Source organism: Sparus aurata, chromosome 2, assembly GCF_900880675.1.
Source record: "Sparus aurata chromosome 2, fSpaAur1.1, whole genome shotgun sequence".
Classification (NCBI taxonomy): domain Eukaryota; kingdom Metazoa; phylum Chordata; class Actinopteri; order Spariformes; family Sparidae; genus Sparus; species Sparus aurata.
The window spans coordinates 18,772,934-18,798,157 of NC_044188.1; the positions used below are offsets into that span (position 1 = coordinate 18,772,934).

Sequence of the window (25,224 nt, forward strand, 5' to 3'; positions counted from 1 at the left end):
GAGAAGGAAGAAGTAGAGCAGAATAACCGAGAGGAAACAACTTTTCAATATTTTTTTATTAATTAACATTTGTACACAATAAATACAAACTTTGTTTTTTTTGTACAGTCAATAATAATATGCAGAAAGACTTTTGCACCTGTTCTCATCATTGTCACCGTCACAGTCTGTGGAGAGAGAGAAGGCTAGCTGTTGTTCCACCAAGTTGCTGAGAGCAGCATCTGTGCGGCTGCTCCCAAACCGAAAGGATGAAAAATAAAAAAGCATTGTACAACACATAAAAAACCAGAAACAGGCCCATACCAAATAATTAAACACCGTCGTGGACCAGAGGGACCGTTATAAAGGGGGAATTAATCATGTTCAAAGAGCAACGGGCAACACAAAGCCATAAATCCTAAATCTAACTGAAAGCCTGACGGAGCATTTATGGTGGGGAGTTCTGTGGGACGCAGCTGTAAACCCTAAACTTCCAAACAAGTTCGAGAAATCTTGAAAGATCTGAGAGAACTCGGGGAGAGGCTGCCGTTCAAGTCGACGCCAGCAGAGGAGGAGAGGGTTGGATCCGAAACTGTAGCTGATTCCAACTGTTAAACGCTGTCAGGTGTGGATGCTACAAATAATGTTGTTTCTGAAAGTTACTAACAATGAATCTGTTGTATTTGCTTCATTACTTGCATCACTTCAACTCTGCCTTTGCAAAGACAAAGCCAGTCAACCAGTTTCAGCCTTTCTTTCTCTTCTTATAAGAAGCCTTAAGCTGTGCCCCAACTCCAAACTACATATCAATAATACTGACACTTTCCTTCATACGTCAGGCTGTTGCTGCTGATAATATACAAGAAATAAACATCCTTTACAGCTGCGTACCGACAGGAAAAGTGCTATGATACTGCTACTTTAACAACAAAGTGAAAGCAACACTGATTTAATGCTTTAATTTTGAATTGTTTCCAGCTGTGAGGAGCTCCTGCACACCTCTACATACTTGCCAACCTTCCTGATTTTCCCTGTGAGTTTTTTTGGACTTTTTCCCATTTCAGTCATCATAACCTGTGTCTGGTGCCATACAGCGTGTAGCCTGCTGTAACGTTGCACCTCGTCCTCCTCAGGGAGTGAGAGACGGACAGGGAAATGGAGAGGAGATGAGAGTATTTAAACAAATTACAAGTCTACCTTACTTGGTCATTTTTAGGCAGTCAGTTTCCTCGATTTTTTTCTTTCCAAGTTTAGCCACTTTGTCAGATTTACAGTGCATGGAGAGGCTGAAAAACAGGGCAGCAGCATGCACAGACTCTAAGGGACAGGTGCATAAATAAATGCATAAATTAAGAGAGATTAATATAACTTTTTATGCCACAGATTTACTCAAGTTTGCTTTAAAAGGCGAATCATTCTGCAATGTTTCATGAGAATTAAAATAAAAATGCAGTTGCAATTGACTTATTTAGTTATTCTCATTCTTTAAATGTCAACAGAATGCAGGAAACGCAGTCTATGAATTTCAAATATGTCCCTAAACCCTGCTTGGTTGCGAAATTCTCCCTATTTTTGAGGCCTGAAGGTTGTCAGGTATGTTGCTGTAACATGTTGGGACAATTAAGTATCCATTTACGACAGCTTTGAGTTTATATAGAGTTTTTTCCTCCCCACATAATCTAACTCTGGTTGAAAACAGCTATGTAGGAAGGAGCTGGGACACAACTTCACATCTTCTGCTGTCGCAGGACCAAATAATAAAACACATTCTCTCCAGGTCTTCATTCAAAAGATCCCTCTGTTCAATTTTTTTTTCTTCGTTTTTTCTTTTTATAAGTTAAGGAAAACACCAAATTACATTGTCCACAATTATCTCCCCAGCTCTTTGGAAGAGTGGAGAATAATAAAAAAAAAAAGAAGATCATCAGTCACACTGAAATAAAAAAAGGATCCACCACAGAATCAGAATGAAAAGAATAACCCCTTTCTGTTCATCCTGATGTGTGTTAAGGTACTGCTACTTTCCAGGGAAGGTACAATTAAATAAAAGTGCTACGCTGCCCTTTAGGCAAGGAGTTTTAAAGGCTTGAAGGGTATTTTAAGGGGGACGATTTATTTACTTTAAGTAAAAAAAAAAAAAACACACAAAAGAATTGTACTTAGCTCCATTTGAATGTCGTTTGCAAGTTCTGTCCATTGAGCACGATGCATTTCTTTCATACATCTCTTTTGTTTTCTATTTCTAAACACCATCATCACAGTTGAAATGTGAGACAGCAGGAGAACAAATGGATGATATTGAATTACGAAAAGATTAATTTCTTGTTATGGATGTTTTCAGTACTGTATTTAAAATAAAATTTAAAAAAAACAGACTCACATTGTGATGTGATGGAGTTGCTTGGCAAGAGAAAAATAATACCATGTCAACTAAACGAGGATATATGTTATAGGTGAGCAAAATCAAAAAGAGGAGATATAATCTGCAGGGATAAAAGCTATACAGTTCAGTCTGTGATTAATAAAACCCCCCCCTGACCCAAAATACGATCAGTGTCTCTATCATCTCGGATAAATGTTTTTCTTTGTCACCACATAGTGAATACCAACAATTTCAGTGCCTTTGAAAGCACAATCGACCTCCTCCTGAACCAACACAAGCGCTCGGAGGGTCACAGAATGAGAGAAGATATAGCAGGGTGTGCGTAATACAGTATAATGTAACGTGTGTGTGTGTGTGTGTGTGTGTGTATGATTGCCACCGATTCACACTGACTGCCGATGGACAGAACAGACATTAGAGAAACAGAGGGAGATAAAGAAAGGAAGGGCGGGAAGAGAGGTGGAGAAAAGAACAGAAGGGAGGATCCAGCCTCCTTGTGTCTCTCTTTCATCCTCTCCTTCCCTCTCCTCTTTCCATTCTCCTTCATACTGTATTTACAATGCCCTTTCAGTATAAGATGAGGATAAAACTTCCACTACATATCAGACATGATATTCCATTCAGCTGAGTTAGTCTATATGAAAACGCTGTGCATAAACATTCCTATGACAACAGTAATGTACTGTACTAATACACATTGAATACGTATGATGATAAGGACTATATATTGCGAGGGAAGGGCTGGCGAGGGGGGGGGGACACTGCGTCTCCACACACCACCCAGATTTCTCTGTCCATTTACTTAAACCCCAACTGCAAATCCAAATCATGACACGTTTGGCAAGTTTTTTTACTTGTTCACTCTCATCAGGCTCACTTGTAAAACGTGTCAGACAAGCCAAAAATATAAATCATAAAACCAATCAAATCTAAAATCTGTAATCTGAGCATTTATTTTGGATAACACACTCATGTATCTAGTCCCCATTTTTCTTACTGCACAGGTGTGTGGCTAACTAGCTTAGCCAAAAACATTGGTGGCTAAACACATTCAGCACAAAGCTAGTAGCTACACCAGCTACTGCACCTACTGTAAATTAGTAATATATTATACTGTAGCATTAGTGTAGAAACTCTTGAGACAATAACTAGCGCATTTTAGCTAGAAAGCTACTCGCAATGCAAGGAAGCTATTTGGAAGTAAACAGACTTCAGAAACATCCCAACATTTTGTAGATGTTTGTGATTTAATGTCTCTTTTCTCCAAATGTCAAATGAGCTAAATTCAAAAGTTCCAAGTTTGGCTTGGGGTTGGCTTGCTGACTTACATAAATAAATACATTTAATTAATTAATTAGTTAAAATGTATACTTGAGCAGAGTTTATACAGTGATGCTGTATGCAGTAACAGTATATGGATTATTAGAATTACAATAGTGTAGACGGTGCACTTGAATGGAAACATAAGGTTCAGCTATCTATCCACACACCATCTCCTTTGCTTCAAATACAAGCAATTTTCCGAATGTTCATATTTTTCATTATATCCAAGACAAAAATTTAAAATGCAGTGCTGAAAAGGAACATTTTCATGCGGAAAATGGATAAATGCTTAAATAAACTATATGTATTGAACCAAACAATATTACTGTGTGTTGAGCTGAGTTATATTTTTGACTTGTCTTTAACTACATTTTGTCACTTTCAGGGCTCAGTTACTTTTCTCACATTTACTTTTTGTGGGTGAAAAAAGAGAAATCTCTGAAACGTAGCAGAATTATCTTCCTTTGAAGGAGGATAAACTAATTACAATATCTTTAAGTAAGCTTAACAAGATAAAAGAAAACTTGCCAAGCCCATCATTAACTTTCCCACACTCCCCCTCTCTGGACATTCTTCCTCCTCTTCCTCTTCTTCAGTGTGCTCGGGTTTGCTGCCCGTTGAGGTGAAGTTTTAAGGCAAGAATGGAAGGACGGGGGAGGGCGGAGAGGGACGTGGGGGCGGCTACTGCTGCACTTCATTAGGAAGCTAATACGGAGATTATTAAATTGGATACTCTGCCCTCTCTCTGCCCTCCTCCTCAACTTGAGGAGGAGAGAAGATGCGGAGAGGCCGGGGGTGTCGGACGTGCTTCAGTTCAGTTTACTTCACATCACTTTATTTAAGCCGACTTCAGTTCAGAGCACTTCAGTTCCCCAGCCTGTAGGATACGAATGTCTGTCATCTGTTTTTGTTTTTTATGTCTCTTTAACCGCCTGCCAGCCTGTCTGTCTGTCACACCAGCGTGATCTCCACCTCCTCCGTCTTGTCACTCTTCTCCTGCTGTCTTCGGGGGTGCTGTTTGGGTGGAGGGGGAGCCGCTCGCACCTGCAAAGAAACATAATAAATGTAAATTTTGTAAAACAAAATAAGACAATAACAGAGATGCCCTACTTTTCTTTATTTGACAAACAGCATATTTTTCATTACCTGCAGTTGCATACAAACCTTTTATCTCCACAAAGAAAAAAATTTTATTCTCTCATTTTAGAGCCTTTTCTTAATAAACACAGTATTTTGAATGGTTATCGTCAATCCTCCAACCGGTATTTAAAGGGCATGCGTTTAATCAACACTGACCTTTACATTTAGGAAAGAAAGGAGCAAAGAGAGAACCATGAACCCTAAGGTTTAACGTACGTAAAATTGCAACAAACAATTATTTTTCTTACAGATTATAACATATCGATTCATAAGTTTGGTAAATAAAACGTAAGACAATACCGTCAAAAGCCAAGGTCAATTCACTATCACAGTAGAGAAATTAGCATAATGTTGTTGATTTGTTGAGTTTTGTGTTGATTGGCTTGTTGATTGTCAGCATTAATATTCTAATCCACTTAATAAACTTTGATAAAACACTTCACTGAAAACAACTGAGTTTGTTACGCCGACATATGTGAAGTAAAAAAGGCCTTGCTGGTGTGCAGGTGGTCGAGTGGTTAGAGCGCATGCCATATACGCAGCCGACCCGGGTTTGATTCCAGCCGGAGTCCTTTGCTGCATGTCACATCCCCCTCTTTCTATAAAGGTGTCTATGCCAGAAAAAATCTTAAAAAAAAAAAAAGCCCTTGCTGATCTAAGATCTTCAGCTGGCCTTGTAGCAACGTAACAAAAAGCAAAATAATTACCCACATAACCGTGGAGGAAACACGTCGTTCAAACATTTCATTAATACACTATAATAAAAAAACGGCGACATATGTAAAAGGTGGGACGCTGTTTAAAATGTAAATGAAAGTAGAACACAATCATTTGCTAGAGAAACGCCAACAACAAATATTGTCTTTGTACTGTTTTCAACTGAGTATATGTATATAAAATGAAAATGAAAATGAGCATATTATCACATTCTGTTGTCATCTGTATGGTTTACACAAGCATCCCAAGTTTTCGACAAAAGCAACCCTTCTGAAATCTAGCCTTGTGAACCTAAAAAGAAACTGTGATCAGAACATTGTTGGACCAATCAAACTAGAGACTCTAATTTTGTCATCAAAACAGTGACATCCAAGTAAACACACTTCTGAAATAAGTATTATACTAACAGGTCGTAGTTTGCCCGGGCCTCCTTCAGGGGTGAATCTCAGTGGCTGAGGAAATCCTGGAGACACTGGACTCCTGCCAGAGCTTTGATCTACAGAGGGAGACAGAGGGACATTTCTATATACTCACAGTAAATAAGCCACAATGACCTATTTTTAATTAACTATGCCCGTGTTTGGCTTACTGTGGGTGGATAGCGGTCCCTTGTGAGACGAGTTGGGCGGTGGAGGCTTGTGCTCCCCGTTGAGTGCTGCGGAGGGTGATCGTGGGAGAGGAGGCGGAGTTGAGGTCTCGGGACTGGTGAAAGGGCTGATGGGAGGTTGGTCATACAGTGGAAGAGGTGGCAAAGACGATGGCAGCTTCAGTGATGGGGAAATCTGGGCAAAGGGACAGAAATAGAGAAATACTGCCTGATCAACAAAAGTTGATTTGTTTTATCGAAAAGTTTTATTGGTTTCAACTTACAGACTATGAAATCATGTCACTGGTGGAATGATTAACAATCCAAATGACTCTGGCCTGATGGAGACGCAAAGTGGTGCTTAGTCTCGATCCTTAATTCTACATTAATGTACTTTTTGCCACTTGGGGCCACAAGCACTAGCTTATTTTCACATCCAGCACACACAGAGAGGCACTGACAATAATTTGGAGTTGTATTTCTGTCCACTTGTTGAAACTAAGTTCAATGTCAACACTCTTTCAGCTCTGTTGTTAGTCTCCATCACTTCCTGAGGCTCTTTAGCTGCTGAATGCTCCACTATGTTCACCAGATAATTGCTAACTGTGTCTGTCTGCCCTTTGGTGTGCAGCAAATAGTGTACAGTGGGGTTTTGAGAGCTTTATTCAGTGAAATTAATGCTATGAGAGCAGCAAGACACAACTAAACAGTTCATTTGCTCTGATACCAAAAAGACTAATTCAAAAATGCAAAAATGCTTCATAGAGGAACTGCAGTCACATAATTCTCTGGGTGTTTGTCACTAAAAGCAACCCCTTTTACTTTATCGTTATTCATCTACTGTTAATGTAAAAACATTAATTAGAACAGCTTCAGGTCTTTTTAGACGAGGCACTGTAAAGAATACAGAAACTTTGCTGGATTACTAGTTTGAAGTGCAGCAAGCAGGAGGCTTCAGATTAATATTTTACCAATCTTCCCCACATATGACTCAAAAGAAGTTAATAGTTGTTGTGTTATGACTCCAGGCTTCTAGGAAGGGAGAGGCTGTATCCTTCCTGTTGCTGAGCCTCTAATAGGGCAGCACTCTGTGCCACAGATAAGACCTTTTTCTATGATTGCAGCACCGGGTTTTTATCAGAACGCCGCAGGAACATAGCAGTTCTGATCCACTGTTTGTGAACTCTGCCCTGCTGATAGATCTACTGGACAACAGCCAGGAAGGGAGGGGAGAGGGGGGAAAAGTGGCACCGTAGACTACACACTGTCCTTGGTATTTCTGCCCTGAGGAAATACTGATAAGACTCACTCCTGCAGAGTGATGCACTAAATGTGTTACTCTAGTTGGAGTGCAAGTATCCATATTAAATCTGCCTTGCTGTCTTTTGTCACAACGGTGTCTGAGATTGCATCAGCATACCTGTACATCACCTGTCCCTCCTCCACTGGTCTCCCCATTCTCAGTGAAATCCTCTACCAGCACAGAGGGGAAGACGCCCACCCGTCCGTTTAGCTCCCCCTCCCAGAAGCCGTCGTCCGTCTGAGTGTCCCGGTTCAACAGGCGGATCACCGCTCCCTCGGAAAAGGAGAGTTCCTCATCTGCCTGGCCCTCGTAATCATAAAGTGCGCGGACATACATCACTGCGGAGAGGAAGGAAGACAAAGAGAGAAAGAGAAGGCAATAAGAGATACACAGTGGGAATAATTATTCTTGTCGAAATGTAGTTTCTTGTCTGCCTGGCCCTCATTGTCATTACGAGAATGGTACACACCACCAGAGAGAGGGAGATACAGAGAAGACAGACAGGCATAACTGTACTAATAATTAGGTGCCTGGATTTCCCCATGTGTCTTCTCCTAGTATTCAGTTAGAGCAGATACACAGCATTACAAAGAGAAAGTAGAAGAAGAAGGAAGGAGAGCTAAGGTAGGAAGGATGATCTACTATTCCTTTCATAAGGTTATTTAATCTTCTTATTTTGGCATGCAGTGAAGACATGTTTAACCAATCGGGTACCATGAACATAATGCACAATTTCTTTATTATCTGCGAAAATTAATGGAGCTTTCATTTGCACAGTCAGGCTGATAGGGGCAGTCCAACAAGCCTGGTCAACATTAGTCAAAGCAGAATAAGATGTCCAGCTTAAGCTGATTATGAACCTTTTTGGTAGCAGAATGGTAGCAGCAAAAACGTGTCCTCATTTGATGGTAAATGTGCTAAAACAAAGGCTTTTTTCCTGAACACGGTTGAATTTTTTTGCCGTTTTGCCTTCACACTTCTGTTGACTACAGCAACCGCAGAAACATTTTTATCTTGTTTCCCCCAGCAAGTTAGACGACTCACGCTTGCTTATTCTAATAACACCCTGCTTTGCAAAATAAGTGTTGTTTACAGCCGGATTCCGAGCAACTCCAGCGAAGCAGTAAAGAGAAAAATCCCTTAATCAGAGGCACATAATAACCTCATTACACTGGTACAACTGGAACTAGCTTGTTTTACTCAAACTCCTGGCATGCAGTTTAATTATTTCAAGGAATAATTTACCACTTGCCTGGTTTTCAGCGTACTTACTGTTTGTGTCTCCGTTGATGCAGTTGGAGTGCAGCTCTGGCTCGGTGGAATTTGACGAGGTGTGCGATCGAGCATCGAGCGTAGCAAGAGACTGGAGCATGCTCAGCAGACTGTTGGAGGTCGGGAACTGTAGGTATTTCTCTGGTACGTAGCCCACATGGCCTGTCTTATTGCGAGCCTGGAAAACACACACCAGAGACACAAACAGTGAAGTGCATTCACTGAGGCATGTGGGGTGAAATTTGAACACCAGGAGACCACACAAGATTGTGACACCGAACAGAGCCCATCAGATAACGCTTCTGTTGTTGTTAATGTAATCACAATGCACGTCTGTGTGTGTATTTGTGCACCTTGACCCAGTCCTCCATGTCTCCATCCTCAATGACCTCCAACATCTCCTGTTCATCAATTGTTAACTCATCCGGCTGAGAGGCCTGCAGGAGGGACACACATAACAGTGTTAAAGATAGAGAAAGAGAGACAGAGGGAGTGAAAATGGGAAAATAGTAGTTGACCAAAAAAGGGGAGGGAATAGCGTTCCGCTCAGAGCATCTTAAACCTCGACTGTCTCTTGATACACGTAGCTTATTAGATGTATTACTGTGTTTCCCACACATACTTTACTTGGGCGGGCCTACTTTTATTTGCCAATCCTTTTAGCATTTCATAATTTTATTTTTACTATCTGTCTGAGAGAACAATGCCATCCAACATCAGTCAACAAGTAGATAATCTGCCCTTGCATTTTTTTTAAATAAGTTGCCCTTCATATTCTCTCTGTCCTTGAGGGGGAGAAATTAAGGATAGGCTGAATATTGGATCTGATTTTCAGCACTTTTCCAGTTATCTAAATCAGTATCTTTAGTAAACTGTACACAGTTACATTCCATCACTGATAATTCTAAATTTTGACACTAAGATCTTAACTTTTACTGCAGCTGTACATCAGTTATTGGGTCTCCTTGATTATTAATAATCGGTATTGACCCCTAATGAACCATGTCGGTTGATCCACAGTAGAAATACACTGTTAAAAACAAACATGTGGCATTTCCGATAATTGTAACACTGACATTTAACTAGTCGCCTTGTGTATTTGGATGTCAGTGATTGTGCGTTCTGGTTGAGCAGGTAGCTGCAGACATGTGATATGTGTATGTGTGTGACCATGTAACTGCAGAAGCAAAGACTGCGTGTGGTGTGTGTGTGTGCGTGTGTGTGTGTTCATACCTTGTATGAGTAAAGGACTTTGCAGGTTAGCGGGTAGTTTCGGAGTGTTCCTGAAGGACTAGAGCTGCTGTCGTCAAACACCTCCATGTTCTCTTCACACTCTTCTCCTTCCTCGCGCTCCAAGTCCACTGTGCCCTTTAATACACAAACACAGCCAGATAATGTCAACACCTCCGATAACTACAAGGACAAATATGAAGCAATCAGGTCACCTTTCATACGGTGGAGTACAGCACATTACTCTCCAGATCAAATAAACAAAAGACGCTGAGCTAAAATACTGAAAAAAGCCTTATAAGAAACTCTTTTCTACATAACCTGTTGGCTCTAACTCCTGATGTTCCAATGTCTACTTCCATCAACTCGTATATATCTTATCAATATAAGACACACTTTGACATGGTACCATGATCCCCTCTTCTCTGTGTCACACTTTCATCTATAGAAACGCTTACCTTTCCTGCCTGCCTGAGTGTGTCTGTCCTGCTCAGTGTGGGTACTACAGCTTTTGGATACAGGTGTAGAGGGACTGATGTTTCATATGATCCAGCCCCTCCCTCTTTTGTTCCATGAGAATTTCACTGGCTTATATGAAGGTCATGTGATCCAGCTGGTAGAAAGATCCATCACACACAGCAAACTGAGCTGGCCAAAACAATGGAGATGGAGTGTGTGTGTGTGGGTTTATCCATTCCTAAGTCATTGTGTTTAGTCATCAGATTTCTGTTGACACGGTAAACTCGACACTGGTGCAGAACAAAACAGATGTGTGTTTTGTATATGAGCTGATATCCCCTAGAAAATAAGAATGTGTTCTCAAGGGAAACACTAGCCGTCAGGTGTGGTCCGAAGGTGTTCCCTGCTAAAAATTAACACACTCTTATCAAAGCGTTCCACTGGGAAAGCTTGCTAAACACCTTTACAACTGAAACAGTACACACTGCTTGATTCTTCCTTTTTTGCTTTACAAAATGTCCTTATCTGATATGTAATTTAAAACGTGCTGCCATGCTGTACTTAGGCACAGTTAAATACTAACAGCATGCTCACATGCCTACAATGCCAATGCTATGATGCTGCAGGGAGCAGGGATACTATTTACCATGCACACTATCTTAGTTTAGTGTATCACCATGTGAACATTTGCTTATTAGCACTAATCACAGTCAGCTGGGGCTGATTTGAAACTGTCACTGTCATTGGTTCTGCATGGAATCGTTTGTAAATCGAAACTGAAATTTTGACGCTGTAGGATCGCTAAATTTATCACAATTCATCATGACAGAGAGAGGTATGTTTGTACAACCATAAATTCAGTATTTCTGGACGGGTGTCTCTAAAAACTAAGTCGACCTTATGCTGGCGTTAGAGGAAAACTCAAGGGATCACCAACGTTAGGACTAGGTCTGCACAAAGAAACGTTTAGTGACATTTATTTTGACATCTACAAACTGCATTAAGGAATTGTTAAAAGAAAGCAGTGTAAATGCTGTTCATAGTCCTGCTTTCGTTCCATCATGCCAATTATCTAGGGTGTTACATACTCATGACATTTTTCACCAAAAGTGACACGTATATGCCCCAGCATTCATCACCATAACCTCAACACACGCCATAGCATCGTGCCAGAAAAGGGGCAAAAATAAGCACCAAGCTGGTGTAAAGTTTCCATTATTGCAGACTGGAGATGCAGCCAATAAATAATTGTGCAATGGAAGTGTCATTTGGCTCAAGAATGAATGCTCATTATGTGCATTATGCACCTAAGACAAGAGCCAGATGTTCATTGATGTTGGTGGGTTTATTGTCCAGTGTGAAAGGGCTATTAGAAGACGTACACTCAGGTGAAGAGAGTAAGCATTGCGGCCTGTTAGTAGCCGGGCTCAGCCACGAGGCTGAGTGTTAATTAATTCCCCTAGATGAAGACGCAAATCATTTTCCAGTATCTACCTGTGCAGTGACAGTACTTAAACTGTAGACAGGGAGTGACTTCAGACACAGCCAAGAAATAAGTGACTGGGTGGAGAGATAAATTCAGTCGGATGGAAGTCAACTGCTCAGGTCCATATTTTGTGGCTTGGTGGCAAAGTCATATTTATTGTTGGCTGTGTGTTTGCTGTGCGACGTCACTCTTATCCACTTTACTGCATTGATTTAAGGGTACACTGCACTGCCTCAGGGCCAATTCCATTTCATCCCAGAACTAAAAAGACTGGCACGTATTTCAGTAATAACCCAATAAAATATCACCAAAAAAATTACATTGTCCAACTGTACAGCTGAGATGTGGACCAATGGCCGGTTTTATCGGTCCTGGAGGTAATAACTGTGAAAGTGATATTGTAATGAAGCCAGTGGCTGCCAGAGAGATTTGGCTTACAGTATTTCATATCGTAATAATAAAGTTGAGTGGAATGAGGAAAGGATAGACGGAAGTGCTCGCTCCCCACTCCCATTGTTTTTCTTCGTTCTCCTCCCCAGATTATTATTCACGATCCGTCCATCCTTTTCTCTCTTAATCCCTCCCTAATCAGCAAACTGCTTTTAACAATCCTGTGTGCCTCCTTGTCTTCTTCTTCTTCTCTTCCTCCTCCTTCTTCTTCATTTCCTGTTGTGCACCTTCTTATTGTAATCCCTCTTCTTTGCCTCTGTCAGTCTCTTAAGGCTCCAGTACACTTCGAGTAAAATCAAAGGCTGTTGAACTGCTGTCAAATGCCTGAAAACTCAAACTGCCTCCTGGTCTGTGCTATTAATGACACCCATGCCAGATGGAGGAGTTTTCAGCAAGTCTCGCCTCAAACTAATTTATCTTATAAATAGAGGAAGAGAAAGTGGAACCGATGCCTAAGGGACACATAAAGAAAAATGCAAAAGTACACATTACCACCTACATGCAGGTGATTAAGTATTTGAAAGGCATTAGAAACATGGTCACCATTTTGTCTGTGCAATTTTCTAATATATTTTGCTGTATACAAGGGCATTATATATTCATATTCATCTGTTCTCTGCAGTTTTTTCACAATCCCTCCATCTATCTCACCTCTGCATCCAATTTTACTTCAACATTATCACTGTGACGCCGCTCCCTCCTCACCTCTCCCCCTCCCCCTCACATCACACCACCTCTCCTTTTTCTCAACTTGCTCTCTCTCCCCCCACCTCTTTCTTCAGTCTCCCTCTTTCATCGCACAACTCTCCCCCTTTTCCCCCCCACGACTCTCTCTCCCTTTCTAACACTCAGCCGCTCTATCTTTCTCATGTCAGCTGTGAGCTGCAAAGTCATGTGAGCAGAGTGTCAAGTGCTTCCAACCGAGCAGGCCAACTATGTTTAGTCCTGCTGACAGACAGAAACACACACACACAAACACACACCTCCCAACAAAGTCCCGTGTGGGATTACACTCCTGGACATACACTCGCCTCCCCATATTTCCAAGGGAGAGACAGAAATGCATACACAAATGCACAAATAAAAATGCACATAAATATCCATAACTCACGTACGAATCCAGTTACACACACACAAGGACACAGAATATATAATGCTGTATTTTTGATTGAGCATAATTAGAAGCACCATTACATGGGGCTTGAGTTTTATCTCATCTAGTTTTAAGAAAAATATCAACTAAACCCACCAGAGGTATTACTGTTAAAGTTCTTTGAATGTCACTTTTGGGAAATGTAGTCACTTGTCAAATCTAATTTCAAGGAATGGTTCTAAAAATTTGGGAAATGCACGTATAATGTTTCTTGCCAAGGGCTAAGCTAAGCTAACCAGCTCCTAGTCCTAGTTACATATTTAGCATGCATACATTAGAGTGGTATCAAACTTCACATCTAACTGTCATGGTTTTGGTTTTAGTTTAGTCATGTCCTTTTTTCTTTCATAGTTGTATCCTCTTGTGTCTTCTTATTACTTTCTTCTTCATGCTCACCTGTGTCCCCAGTGTTCTGTCTCCCTCCTGTTTCAGCCTCGTTAGCACTGCGCTGTTAGCAGTGTCTTTCCACCTGCACCTGCATCCCCTCGGTAGTTTAGTTTGTATTTAAGTCTGTGTTGTTCCCTTGCTCTTTGTTGGTTTGTCTATTTTCGTCCATGCGTCTCCTGTTTTTCTTCTGTTCCTGATTTGTTTGTTGTTTTTTTCTGGTTTGTCCTCAGTTTTTGTATTTGCATTGGTATTTTCCTTTGCCTGCTTTTTTGTTGCAAGTTTTTGTCACGCGCTTCTCACCGAGAAGAGTATTTCCAAACATATTAATCTGTTTGTTCATGGTTGAATTATGTAAGTACGAAAAAAGACAATCTGCCTGGAGTCCACCTTCTCCCTTCTGACATGCATACACACACACTAATAAACACAATGAGTTGATAAAAAGGTCCCTTCAGGCTTCAGATCTGTATTCAGTCTATCTTGTCATTAAAGCTAAGGGTCATGAAATAAAAAAAACTGCAAGTTGTGTGAGGACTTCATCAGTATTCTAGTGGGGATGTGGGCCATTTTAAGAGGCTGTAACCGGTGTGACAGAAGATTAGGCAAAAGAGGCTGAGGTCAATTATCTCGCAATTTACATCACTCAGGAAGTGATTTGTCAGGAGAACGGTTCTAGCTTGGTGGTTTTCACTTATCATGAAATCAAGGGTGAAAAGTCGATGATTATGAGCCCTAGAGTTTGACATTACATTTCTGTGTGTTCTTAATTTAGTCGAGTCAAATTTTATTTAAATAGCTCAATATCACAAATCACTAATTTGCCTAGTGGGTAAGTCAGTGCAGTAGAAGAAGAAGAAGACAAACTATTGGACAAATAGATGGGCAAATAGAAGACATATGACTAACATACAGTGACATGACACAATTTAGTGGTCTGGCGATTTTCATTTCAAGCGAGTAAAAGAACCAACATACATGCGACACACATCAGCTACAACTTGTGTGATGTGGTGAAAACATACTCTGCTACTTCTGATTTCTAGATGTGAGATTTGCACTTTGCCGCCAAGTCATAATCCGCGCAAACTTAAATTTTGTGCCAAAATAATTTAAACAGGTGCAGTATGAATTACTATTAGCATCCAATTTTTTAAAATGTAATTAATACGTGGTCTATTTTCAAAATAAAAAAGCGTAACATCTGCTGGCTTGGCAAAAAAGCAGCGACGCGTGCACAGTGAGGGGAGGTGTCTCACCGACAGTGAGGGATCGTGGGAAGTGTAGCTGGCCCAACGTTCATTCTCCAACTCCTCCATCACCTACAGCATGCACAGAGAGAGTGAAGGGGGAGGGGTTTATACACATATTGCGAACAGGCACACTCACCCACAAACACACTGCACTAAAACTGGAATTCATGCTTGACAGGATTTAAATATATACACACATAAACACTCCACGGGTTGCACGTGTGAATGAATGCACTCACAAACATGTATCACTGAATGAAGCAAGTCAGGCAAAGGGAAGGAGAGGCTCTCTCACACACACACACACACACACACATACAGTATATACAGTATCAGTACACATCTTCTCCAACACTTAGACAAAACACACACCTGGTTCATGGCGCTCTTCAGCCAGGTATCCACAGCAACCCCCACTTGCCGCAGAAGGTCCAACCGAGCTTCGGCTTTTAGCTTTATTGTCTTTGGAGAGAGAAGGCATTGGAAATGTTAAGAACATGAAATATATAACTGACCTACACACTTTTTCTCACTTCAGTCTTGAAAAGAACATCATCCTAAATGCAGTTCTATTTAAGGGCCCTGTTTGAACCATGTGTAAAGAGTCACTGTGAGCCTCTAACACTACAGAAGTTTTTATAACAAAACAAAAAAAAAACTAATCTAAATTGATTTAAAAAAGTTAAAATATATATCACTGTTTATGGTGTTTTCTTTTTTTTAGGTAAAAATGCAGTTTAAATACGTACAATCCCTAAATATTGTTTCATTTTCATAATCTGCGCACAGAAGGCAGCGTGACAGGAAGTAGAAGGTGAGTCAATTAAGGAAACTTTGGATCCTATGATCCTTGGATCATAACAAAAGAACAGACAGTTGCTTTCGGCCTTTTGCAGTCAGTTTATTCTCCAGGTTTAAAAGAGTCGCTACCTGCTTCATGTTTATTTGGTAATGGCAACTGCTTTCCTACTGATGGAAAATTTACTGTACACTAGACTGATAAAGAGACAATAAATCTTCAGTTCATTTCTTAAAATATTTTATGGCCATGATGCAGAAACAAAACAAACGCAAGACAATAACAATTTTCCTATTAGCAAACAAAGCTATATACAGTAAGCACCCAGATGGGGACCATTTCTCATATATAATGTTTTTTTTTAGATGATGCAGAGAGAAGGACCCCATGAGAACCTGTAGAACAGAGCAAACATTGCAATAATAGACTGTCTCTACACATAGTACACCCTTCTCAGTGCACCGAGTCTTATGTTTTATAGTCATCGCCAAATCAACTTTTCTACTTTCATTTATTTGGGCCATTCAGCTGTGTCAGATCACAGTGACAGAGTGAGAATGTGAACTTGATTTGCAGCCCAAGATATGTGGAATCTGTGTCATTTATTCTTCTAAGCGGCAAATCATCAAATCTTGTTGTACTTTCTTTTAATAAGCGGTGTTCTTTCCTAACGGGGCAAAGTGATGATGGTGATGATGATGATGATGATGATGACGCTATAACCACCAGCAGAGAAACCCCTGAGATTTACATTCAGTCTGTCTTGCGTCCTCAACTCTCTTCTATCTCCGATCCTTTCTCTTTTGTTTACTGCTGTTTCTCAACGTTTTGATCAATTTCCCCTTTCATTATCCTCTACTTTCCTTTCTTACCGTTGCTGACGGAGCAGATTGATAGCTGATATCTCCCTCCCTTGGAGATGTGCAGTCAGAGAGACAGACACACACTGTCAAGACAGACTTCCTGGCTTTGATCAATAAAGACCTAAGCTCCTTAAGTGCCTCCATTTTTTCCCTTTCCATTAGCAGTACCCAACAACTGCTTAAAGGAAGCAGCAGCCTTGGGTGCTGGACCATAAACATACCAGACTACAGAGGAGAAATGTACCAAAAAAAGGCCAATACATGCTTAGCCATCTGTGCTGCAATATACTCTTTAGTTAAAGTCAATAGAATAGGCAGCCAGTGGTGTGGGTACAAATCACTGGTGGACAGAGTGTACAACCTCAGCTGGGCAGCTATAATCAATAAAACAAGACAGAAAGGTAGGCAGAAAAAATAGATGGAGAGATAGACAGGCAGAAAGATGCAGCAGGAAGAAGTCTTTTCTCATTTTAGTTTTATGGAAAAAGATGCAAAACAATAAGAAGTTTGATCCTCGTGTCAGTCCTACATGTCAGATCCATTTAAAGTAGTATTGTTTAGAAAGTGGCGTTTTGGGCGATTTGGTGCCTCCACAGTTTCTGAGTGCAACACCACTGTCATAAATACAAATCTCAGGTCTGCAACAATTTGTCAGATGTAATGTCATGACAATGTCATGTGTTGAAAACTTTTATGTTGAAGTAAACATGTGTGTAACGCTGTGATCCGACCCTCTCACTGAAGTTACACAGTGCAGCCTGTTTCATCCTGTTACAAGAGACTGAACCATCAACATGATTCAGAAGCTGTTCCATTTTAATGTCAAACATAAAGAGACAAAGTTGGATCAAATTGGACAATTACTATGAGTATGTATCGTAACTGTTTTACAATTCCTGCCTTTTATTCCAAATTATCCAGCCCATCAGAATCAGTGCTATCAGCTGAGTGATGGTTTGGTCCGGACACAGTAAGTGTTTTTATTCGCAGAACTACGCTCCGCCAATACAGATTAAATTGTGTCTAAATTATGAGTCGATACCTCCAATCAATATCCCATTCCTTATTAGTTTTGTTTGCTGGGATCACAATCTTGTCTCTATTTTGATGCATCTTGTGTCTGATGGATTTTGACGCCACGTGGTAATGAGGCCAGCTTGTCTGCTGAAGCCAGTTTGACAGCAGCCTTCAACAGCTCATTAGTATGGAGACAGCCTATCTTGCCTCAACTGTTCTCACTTTCTCATCCTCTGAGAACTCCTTAGAAAGAGGAAAACAGCCAAGTAGAAGCCAATAATCATCTAATATCACTGTGGGGAATTTCAGATGCTCTCGCTGCTGCATTTGAAAGTATGCAAGGAGGGAAGACCAAAACAAACTAGGAAGGAAGTGTGACAAGATAGTGTGAACTCTTTTCTGTAGGAAGAAGACTTTAATGTATAGGTCTGTTTGTGAGAAGATGCACAGGAAATGCAGAGCACATGTACTTCAAATATCACACTCTATGATACTAGTGAGTAAACACGGATTTCAAAAGGTGAGAAAAAAAACTGCTTTATTTGTATGTTTTCTTCAAGAGAATATCGCGCGTATTACTTTTAATCTAATAGCTTTTTTCCCCTCCAGTAAAATAAACATGGTTAGCCGAGGGCACACTGTCATTATTTATAATTCATGCAGCCGTTTACTTTAACATTGTGAAATTTTCACTTGACTTTTATCATAGTGTGTATATCTTTATCATGCTGGTAATTTTTGCAACGGTCATAAGTACTCAAGTAATTTCAGGGAAAGACCGTCTCTAGCTTTTATCGAGCCATCAGCCAGAGGCCATAAAAGCAGACCAGCATTTGTAGAGAGCCCAGAATACATAACTCTACTGCCTATTTCAATGTTTATTGATTCCATTCAAAGAGAGGCGAGAAAATGTGGATCCTGCGAAAGATTATGGTGTGTACTGTTGAACACCGCAGAATAGATTCAAAAGCATAAAACATCCATAATATTTTATTTTTCTTAGAGTTGTCGCTCTTTTTTTTTTTATCTGTGACAACAACAATCAAAGCAACACATTCAGTTTGAAAGGGCAGACATTTATATATTTGGACAAAGGCTTCCATGACCATATTACAAGAAATAAAATATTGCCTTACTCTTCCCCCATAACAATATGTGTCAATAAAGGCAACAAAAATCATAAACCCTGTATAAGCACTTTGTTTGCCTAAGAAATAGGCCTGCAACCTCTTGAAAGTTTTACAGGATTCAAGGCATTGATATTTATGCTCCCTGCATCATGTTTCACATAAAATATTCAGATGGAAAAATCATGGGACAGGACAAGAAACCTGCTGACAACTCGCACTACAGCGTGTCTATTAAACCTAACACGAATAAACCTGAAACTTGTATCTTTCTCAAAGCTTTGCCTGCAGTTTGACACACAGTAAATTATGTCCACACTCAGACGCTGCATCGACTCTAAACATTGATTTTAAAACTTAGCTGGCCATCAAAGCGCTTAAGGTGTTGTCACAAGCAAATTAGGCGATTTTTAAGAAATCAGTAAAAGAAGACAGGTAGCGAGGACAACGCGATCAATCATTCTTACTGGCTGCCAGAAACCTGAAGCTTACATTTCAGACATCTGCTTCTGAAACACCAATGAATTAGCTGGCAGTAGACACAATGCATTCCTCCACTGGCTACAGATGCCTCAAAAATATCTTTATCCACAAATCATAAATACAGGTTTTGCTCTTTATATTCTTGGTAATAAGGTGTTGGAAAGGCTACAGCAAGTGGAGATGCCTAGTGGAATGAAGATGGGACTTCATGTTAAAGAAAAGAATGGCACAATCACTACCTAGATAACACTGTAATCAAACCTGGATAATGTCTTTTGTACTGCTTTCACTCCCTCTATAATTCTGTGATAAGAGCTCTGTGATGAAGCCATTTGTACCAAATGAGCCCATAAAATATTCATCATCTTACTCGAGGTAATGCTGGCCTAGGAGGGCGAAGAATAGCAGAACGACAGCGTGAGTAAGAAAGACTGAAACAGAGAGGCAGAGAGACAGAGGGTGGGGTCGGAAATAAGGTGGAGTGGTGGTCATATGTTTGCACTCTTCAGTGAGAGAATTACTGTAGAAAATGAGGTCACAAGCTACTGAACGTGTTGCGAAAATATTCTTGCAGTTGGAGATATACTCAAAGTGTGCCTATCAATGAAAGCAGCAAAGTGAAATAGAATCTGCTCAATAATCTTCCCCCAAAAAAGAAAAGTACCTGAGCGGAGGTTTAGTGAACTAGTGATCACACAGGTTCCACATCAGAAGCAAAATGTTTTAGACCAAACCTGACAGCAGAGGGTGCCAAATATGTGAAAGCCTGATAAGACCGGTAATAATGAAGGCAAAGAGGCAGCGTTAGGGAGAGAATGAGCTGAGCAAAGTGAGGGAAGAAAGATGAAATGGAAGAGCACAGATGAAAAGAGACTTTTTGAGAGAGAACAGACAGAATCGAGCTGAGCAGGATGAGAGATGATGCAGCGATGTCTTCCAGTGTGTGTGACAGGTTGAATCTGCAAGAATCAATACAGAAATGATCGATATCTCTGCAAATGCAATGGCTGAGAGGGAGTATGAACACAAGGAGTGAGGAGTCGAAGAAAGAGCAAGAAATCTGAGAGAAGCATAGTATTACATCTGAAAGTTTAGATATTTTCACAGTGTCACTGTTCAGAAGTCTACAACTGAAGTAAATGCACCCAAGCCACGTAGAGCAGGGGCTTATTGGCCTTTGAAGATAAGAAGGGTCAAATAACTTGAATGATTTGACGTCTCCTACAATGTGAAAGGTGCATCAATTGATCCTGCACCATGTTTGTTGACTGCAGCCCGCTGCATCATCCGAGCAGATGAGCAGACTGAATGCCAAATGCCACTGTTTGTCTCTAAAATATTTACCAAACAATTAGTCACTCAGACCAAACACCAAGCAGAGGAAATGTGGGACCCGGCTGGATTCTATTTTGTCGCTGAAAGGGAGGGCTTGTTTGCAAGGCTGATGCTGCACTGATGTTGCAGCAGAAAGTGAGTCCACGATGACATGCAACATTTACTACCACTGCAGACTTTACAGTTTGTATTTTAGGGGAAAACTTTTTTTTTTCATTTGCTACCTTTTCATCGAACCCACTTTTCTGTTTTTAGTGACTGTCCAGTCCACACAAACTACACACATTAATATATATACTTAAGTCTGTTTACTTTTTTTTTTTTTTTACTTTTTTACTTTTTTTTTTGGGAGATTAAACCATCTTTTCAATTTAAAAGAACAGGAAACATCCATCTATCCATACACTCTATATACCAACGCAGCTTGTGCACGAGCCGGAGTCTAGCCAGGGAACACTTCCAAAATTTACACAGAGTCGAGTTTAAATGCAGACAGTGCTATGGGAACATATCCAATTATTTACCCACTATTAAAGGGAACTCCACCGATTCTACACAATAAAGTGTTTAGGGTCGTTGGGAGTCCTAATGAATACAGTATGTGAAAAACAGTAGTATAAAGTCTTTTGTTGCACGAAAACTGATGAACTGACTCCAGTGGTGTCACTAAGTGGTTAAGTTGCATTGTAGGTAATGTTTGAAAAGGAGGAAGAATGTGTGGAATAAAAAAGGTGACATGTCTGGTTTTGCTGTCGATTATAATCATTGCTAGACCAGTCGACTACATTTCAAAACCTGGTGCCTATTGCCAAAAATGCAACTGAGTCACTGAGTGACATCATCGAAGGCAATTTATCAGATCAAATGCAGCTTCCTCTGGAGCCACAAAAGGCTCAACACAACTGTTTTTCAGATATGCAGTAGCACTCCCTTAGACCTAAACATACCCTTTAAATAGTGTTGTGATGTTAAATAAATATTGACAGACCTCAGCTTTGCGCATGTTTTCTTTGGTGTCTTCTATCTTCATCTCCAGGTCTAGTCTGCCCTGCTCTGTGGGTGGCAAACCATGACTCTCACACTCCTCCAGACACTGAAAATCACACATACAACATACAAGCATTGATTAGGAATAGTGTGTTGGTGTGTGTTGACCCTCATTCTTATTTACAAGTGGGTGTGTGTGTCAATCTTACTCTCTTGTAATGTATGATGTTCTTATGTTCTCTGGCCACTCTGGTTGCCCATTTCCTGGCCTCCTTGTTCAGACTGTGCTCCTCCGTCGTCCCCGTCTCCGACTCCAGCTGACGACTCTAATATAGACAATCACACACACATACCAGACAGGCATGGGTAAACACACACCCAGCCCCGCGCACACACACACACACACCAGCATGGCAAGCAAACACACATAAAAGCACACGTAAGTACAATGTTGACAATGACGGCACAAGGTGTGTGATGTGCAGAAGCTGTTAATTAGGCTAAAGAAAGTGTGATAGAAAGATTGTCTCCTTCTCATGTGATTAATACAGCGTGTGTTGCAAAGCTCTCTTGCTATCCTCTTGGATGCTATCAGAACCACATGTGAAAGAGCGCGAGTGTGTGAGAATGTCTGTGCGACTGTGTGTTTAGATGTGCACTTTCAGAGAAATCAGGAGGTGCGCGGGGACAGGACTTTTTGAATTTGACATTTCTTTGTTTTTTTAGATGAATAAACACGTGGGCCTGTAAAAGAATCTGCACGACTCTCTGAATAAAAAGTTCAACATTATAATCATGCTGGATTGTTTCTAGAGAGACAGACTCATTAAATGTGTTCGGGAAACTTCTATATTGTGTGCTTTTCTCACTTGTTTGAAGTGAGCTGGGCTTAGTTGGAAAAAGGTGACGCACGCACTTCTGTGCACCAATCAGGTGTACGGAAAGTTTGAGTCAGACTATGTTGACCTTTAGTGGGTGATGGAGAAGTCCCTCATCTTCCAGTATCCCCTTCAGGATCTTAACAGCAGTTGTTAACAATGAGAGAAAAATATTTAGAAAATTTGAACTCTGCTTTGAATTAAATACATGATGTTTGTCAAATTCTGGGTGTGTAGTCTTTCTAATTAGCTTTATTTGTCATGTGTTTTCTTTTTACACAGTCTCATACAGTACTTCAGCAGTGTTGTGACTTTCTTGAGTTGCAAGATTATCCTTTAAACTGACAAACATTAGATGTGTGACTCAAAGGGAATAAAAAGATATTTTGCTATTTTGCCATACATAGAGTATTTTATTCTGAAATAAGGCCTTATGGTGGTCCACAGGAAGGGTAGGGAATCTACTTGGTTGCTGTCAATCAAATTTGGATTAAACCTTACTCACACACTCCTGAACAATCCTAACCTGTGTCCTCCATTCATATATTATCAGTGGCCTGTAATGTTCCTAAAATTAGCAAAAATGTAAAGCATGACATCTCTTCTGGCTACAGACTGAAGAAAATTGCCACTTTAACAAAAACAAACTGAGCCTCAGGAGGTACATACATTTAGTGTCATCGATTTGTGTTCACAGACCTGAGAGGCTGCTGTTTCCATAATTTGATAATAAAAGCATGTTACCCAGACTTAAAGTACAGGATATTTTAATTGCAAGTTTCCATGCACATCATATCTATTAATTATGTGCTGCTTCAGTAACAAGAAGGCATAAATCTGGCTAAGTATAGGTGTGAAACGAAGAGTATTACATGGGAGATTTACGGCTTAATTACATTCAGGCAAGGGAGTATGGCAGGGAGCTAAGGCAGGGAGGCAGAAACTAGATTAAAACAGTGGCTCTGAACTGACATGTCATGGAGGGTAGTTAATGTGTGCTTTGATAGCTCGCTAAAACTGAGCTTGCGGAGTAAATAAAGTTTCCTTCAGGTGGCCTACCAGCATCTACCTTTACCAGGAAAATGTGAATACTTGCTTGAATCTTCACCTTGCATGTGACCTTTCACTGATGCTCCTCATTTTGTATATCAGCTTTATGATTAAAATGTTCTGCTGGTCAATGTGAAACAACTGTGTGAGCCAATACAACACACGGCGCAGTGCAGTATAAACTAATTTTTCTTTTAAATTTTCAATTATGATGATGTAGTGGGGACCTTTAGCAGATATGACCTATGTTAATCAGACGGCATTCAAAATGTGCTAATGTGCCAATGTCAAGTATTAATTTATTTAATCAGGGTCAGGATGATAAACCATTAGTAACTACTACTGAAGTGATTAAACGGCAAAGTGATGTCCAGTCAGCCTGCCAGCTAAGAGAGAAGTGAAGTACAGCACAGTTAAGTGATCGTACTGTACTTCAATAACAACCTCCACTGTCATAATAACAGTCATTCTGAGTACTGTATGGGACAACTGTGTTATTCTATAACCACAGGGATGAAGAGTGTGGTAGTCTGTGTGTTTGGGAGGAACAGAATAGGCTGGTGGGAAAGTGTGAGTTAAAATTATGAGACACATGTGATGTAATCGCAACATCTCTGATTTGACTGAAGCTGAGGACTCTTGTTCTATGACATCTCCTCACTCTGAGGCAAAAATGTAAAAGAAAAAATACCACAAAAACAAGCTGCAGTTGTCTTTTCTAATGCAAATTTGCATCATTTTGACATCTACTAGGCTCCAAATGTTTTCTAAAAAAGGATCTCTCTGCACAGCTTCCAGAGACGTACCAATGTCTTGACTAATATAATACAAAACATTGAACAGCATCTGTATCACACTTAAGTCGAGGCAGCTGTATTGCTGTGTGAGCTGTTTTAATGGATTTTAAAAAAGGCACTGGAAGTCCAGGACTGGAAGGTGTTTGCACAACCTGCAGCAGTACAGACAGCTGTTTGTGCCTTCTGTGACTGTGACAAATGCATCTCTATGATTAAATGTATTATATGCATTAATGGCAAAAAGAAAAACACATTCAAGGTGTTATCCTTATAAACCAAGAGAGACAATAGGTGTAAAGGTAAAGCGTTGCTTCTAAACCTGACAAGAATGCCTTCATCTTTAACCCAATTAAGTTTAGTCATAGTTTTATTGTGGATGCAGACATTTAAAATGATAAAATTCCTTACTATTTGGACAGAGTCAATACTAAAACCTGTGCTAATTCACATTCTGCATGTAGTTTGATTTTGGTGCGATGGTTTGATAAGTATGAGCTCATACAGATTAGAACAAAGAAAACATACACAAACAACCACCACCAACAAAAAAAAGAAAAGCAAAACAAGTACAGATGCGGTCATTCTGCCTGCTGCAAATCATATTTTAAACCCACAACACATATTAATGTGCAAATGAAATCACACACACCAAACATTTGACTCATTTATCATCAGGAGAGCAATGACAGCGCAGTGATATCTCAAAAGTTGATGCAAAAACAAAAAGGTTACAGCATCTAATGAGTCATTTTGTGCTGGAACTGCATTGC

General features: G+C 40.2%; 1 protein-coding gene across 3 annotated transcripts in view; it reads right to left on the reverse strand.

Moving 5' to 3' along the window:
* Nucleotides 1-38: 38 nt before the first annotated feature.
* fchsd2 (FCH and double SH3 domains 2) overlaps nucleotides 39-25,224 on the reverse strand; it is a 77,739-nt gene continuing 52,553 nt past the window's right edge. For 2 of the 3 annotated variants that reach the window (XM_030393658.1, XM_030393671.1), the window contains 11 exons: nucleotides 21,939-22,055; nucleotides 21,731-21,835; nucleotides 15,491-15,580; nucleotides 15,125-15,187; nucleotides 9,937-10,071; nucleotides 9,057-9,140; nucleotides 8,704-8,881; nucleotides 7,549-7,769; nucleotides 6,132-6,324; nucleotides 5,950-6,038; nucleotides 39-4,729 (listed from right to left, as the gene is read on the reverse strand). In XM_030393658.1, coding sequence (XP_030249518.1) covers nucleotides 4,637-4,729; nucleotides 5,950-6,038; nucleotides 6,132-6,324; nucleotides 7,549-7,769; nucleotides 8,704-8,881; nucleotides 9,057-9,140; nucleotides 9,937-10,071; nucleotides 15,125-15,187; nucleotides 15,491-15,580; nucleotides 21,731-21,835; nucleotides 21,939-22,055 — 1,368 coding nt within the window. In that variant the 3' untranslated portion in view covers nucleotides 39-4,636. The remainder of the gene's footprint in view (nucleotides 4,730-5,949; nucleotides 6,039-6,131; nucleotides 6,325-7,548; nucleotides 7,770-8,703; nucleotides 8,882-9,056; nucleotides 9,141-9,936; nucleotides 10,072-15,124; nucleotides 15,188-15,490; nucleotides 15,581-21,730; nucleotides 21,836-21,938; nucleotides 22,056-25,224) is intronic. The other variant, XM_030393666.1, reaches the window with a different exon arrangement.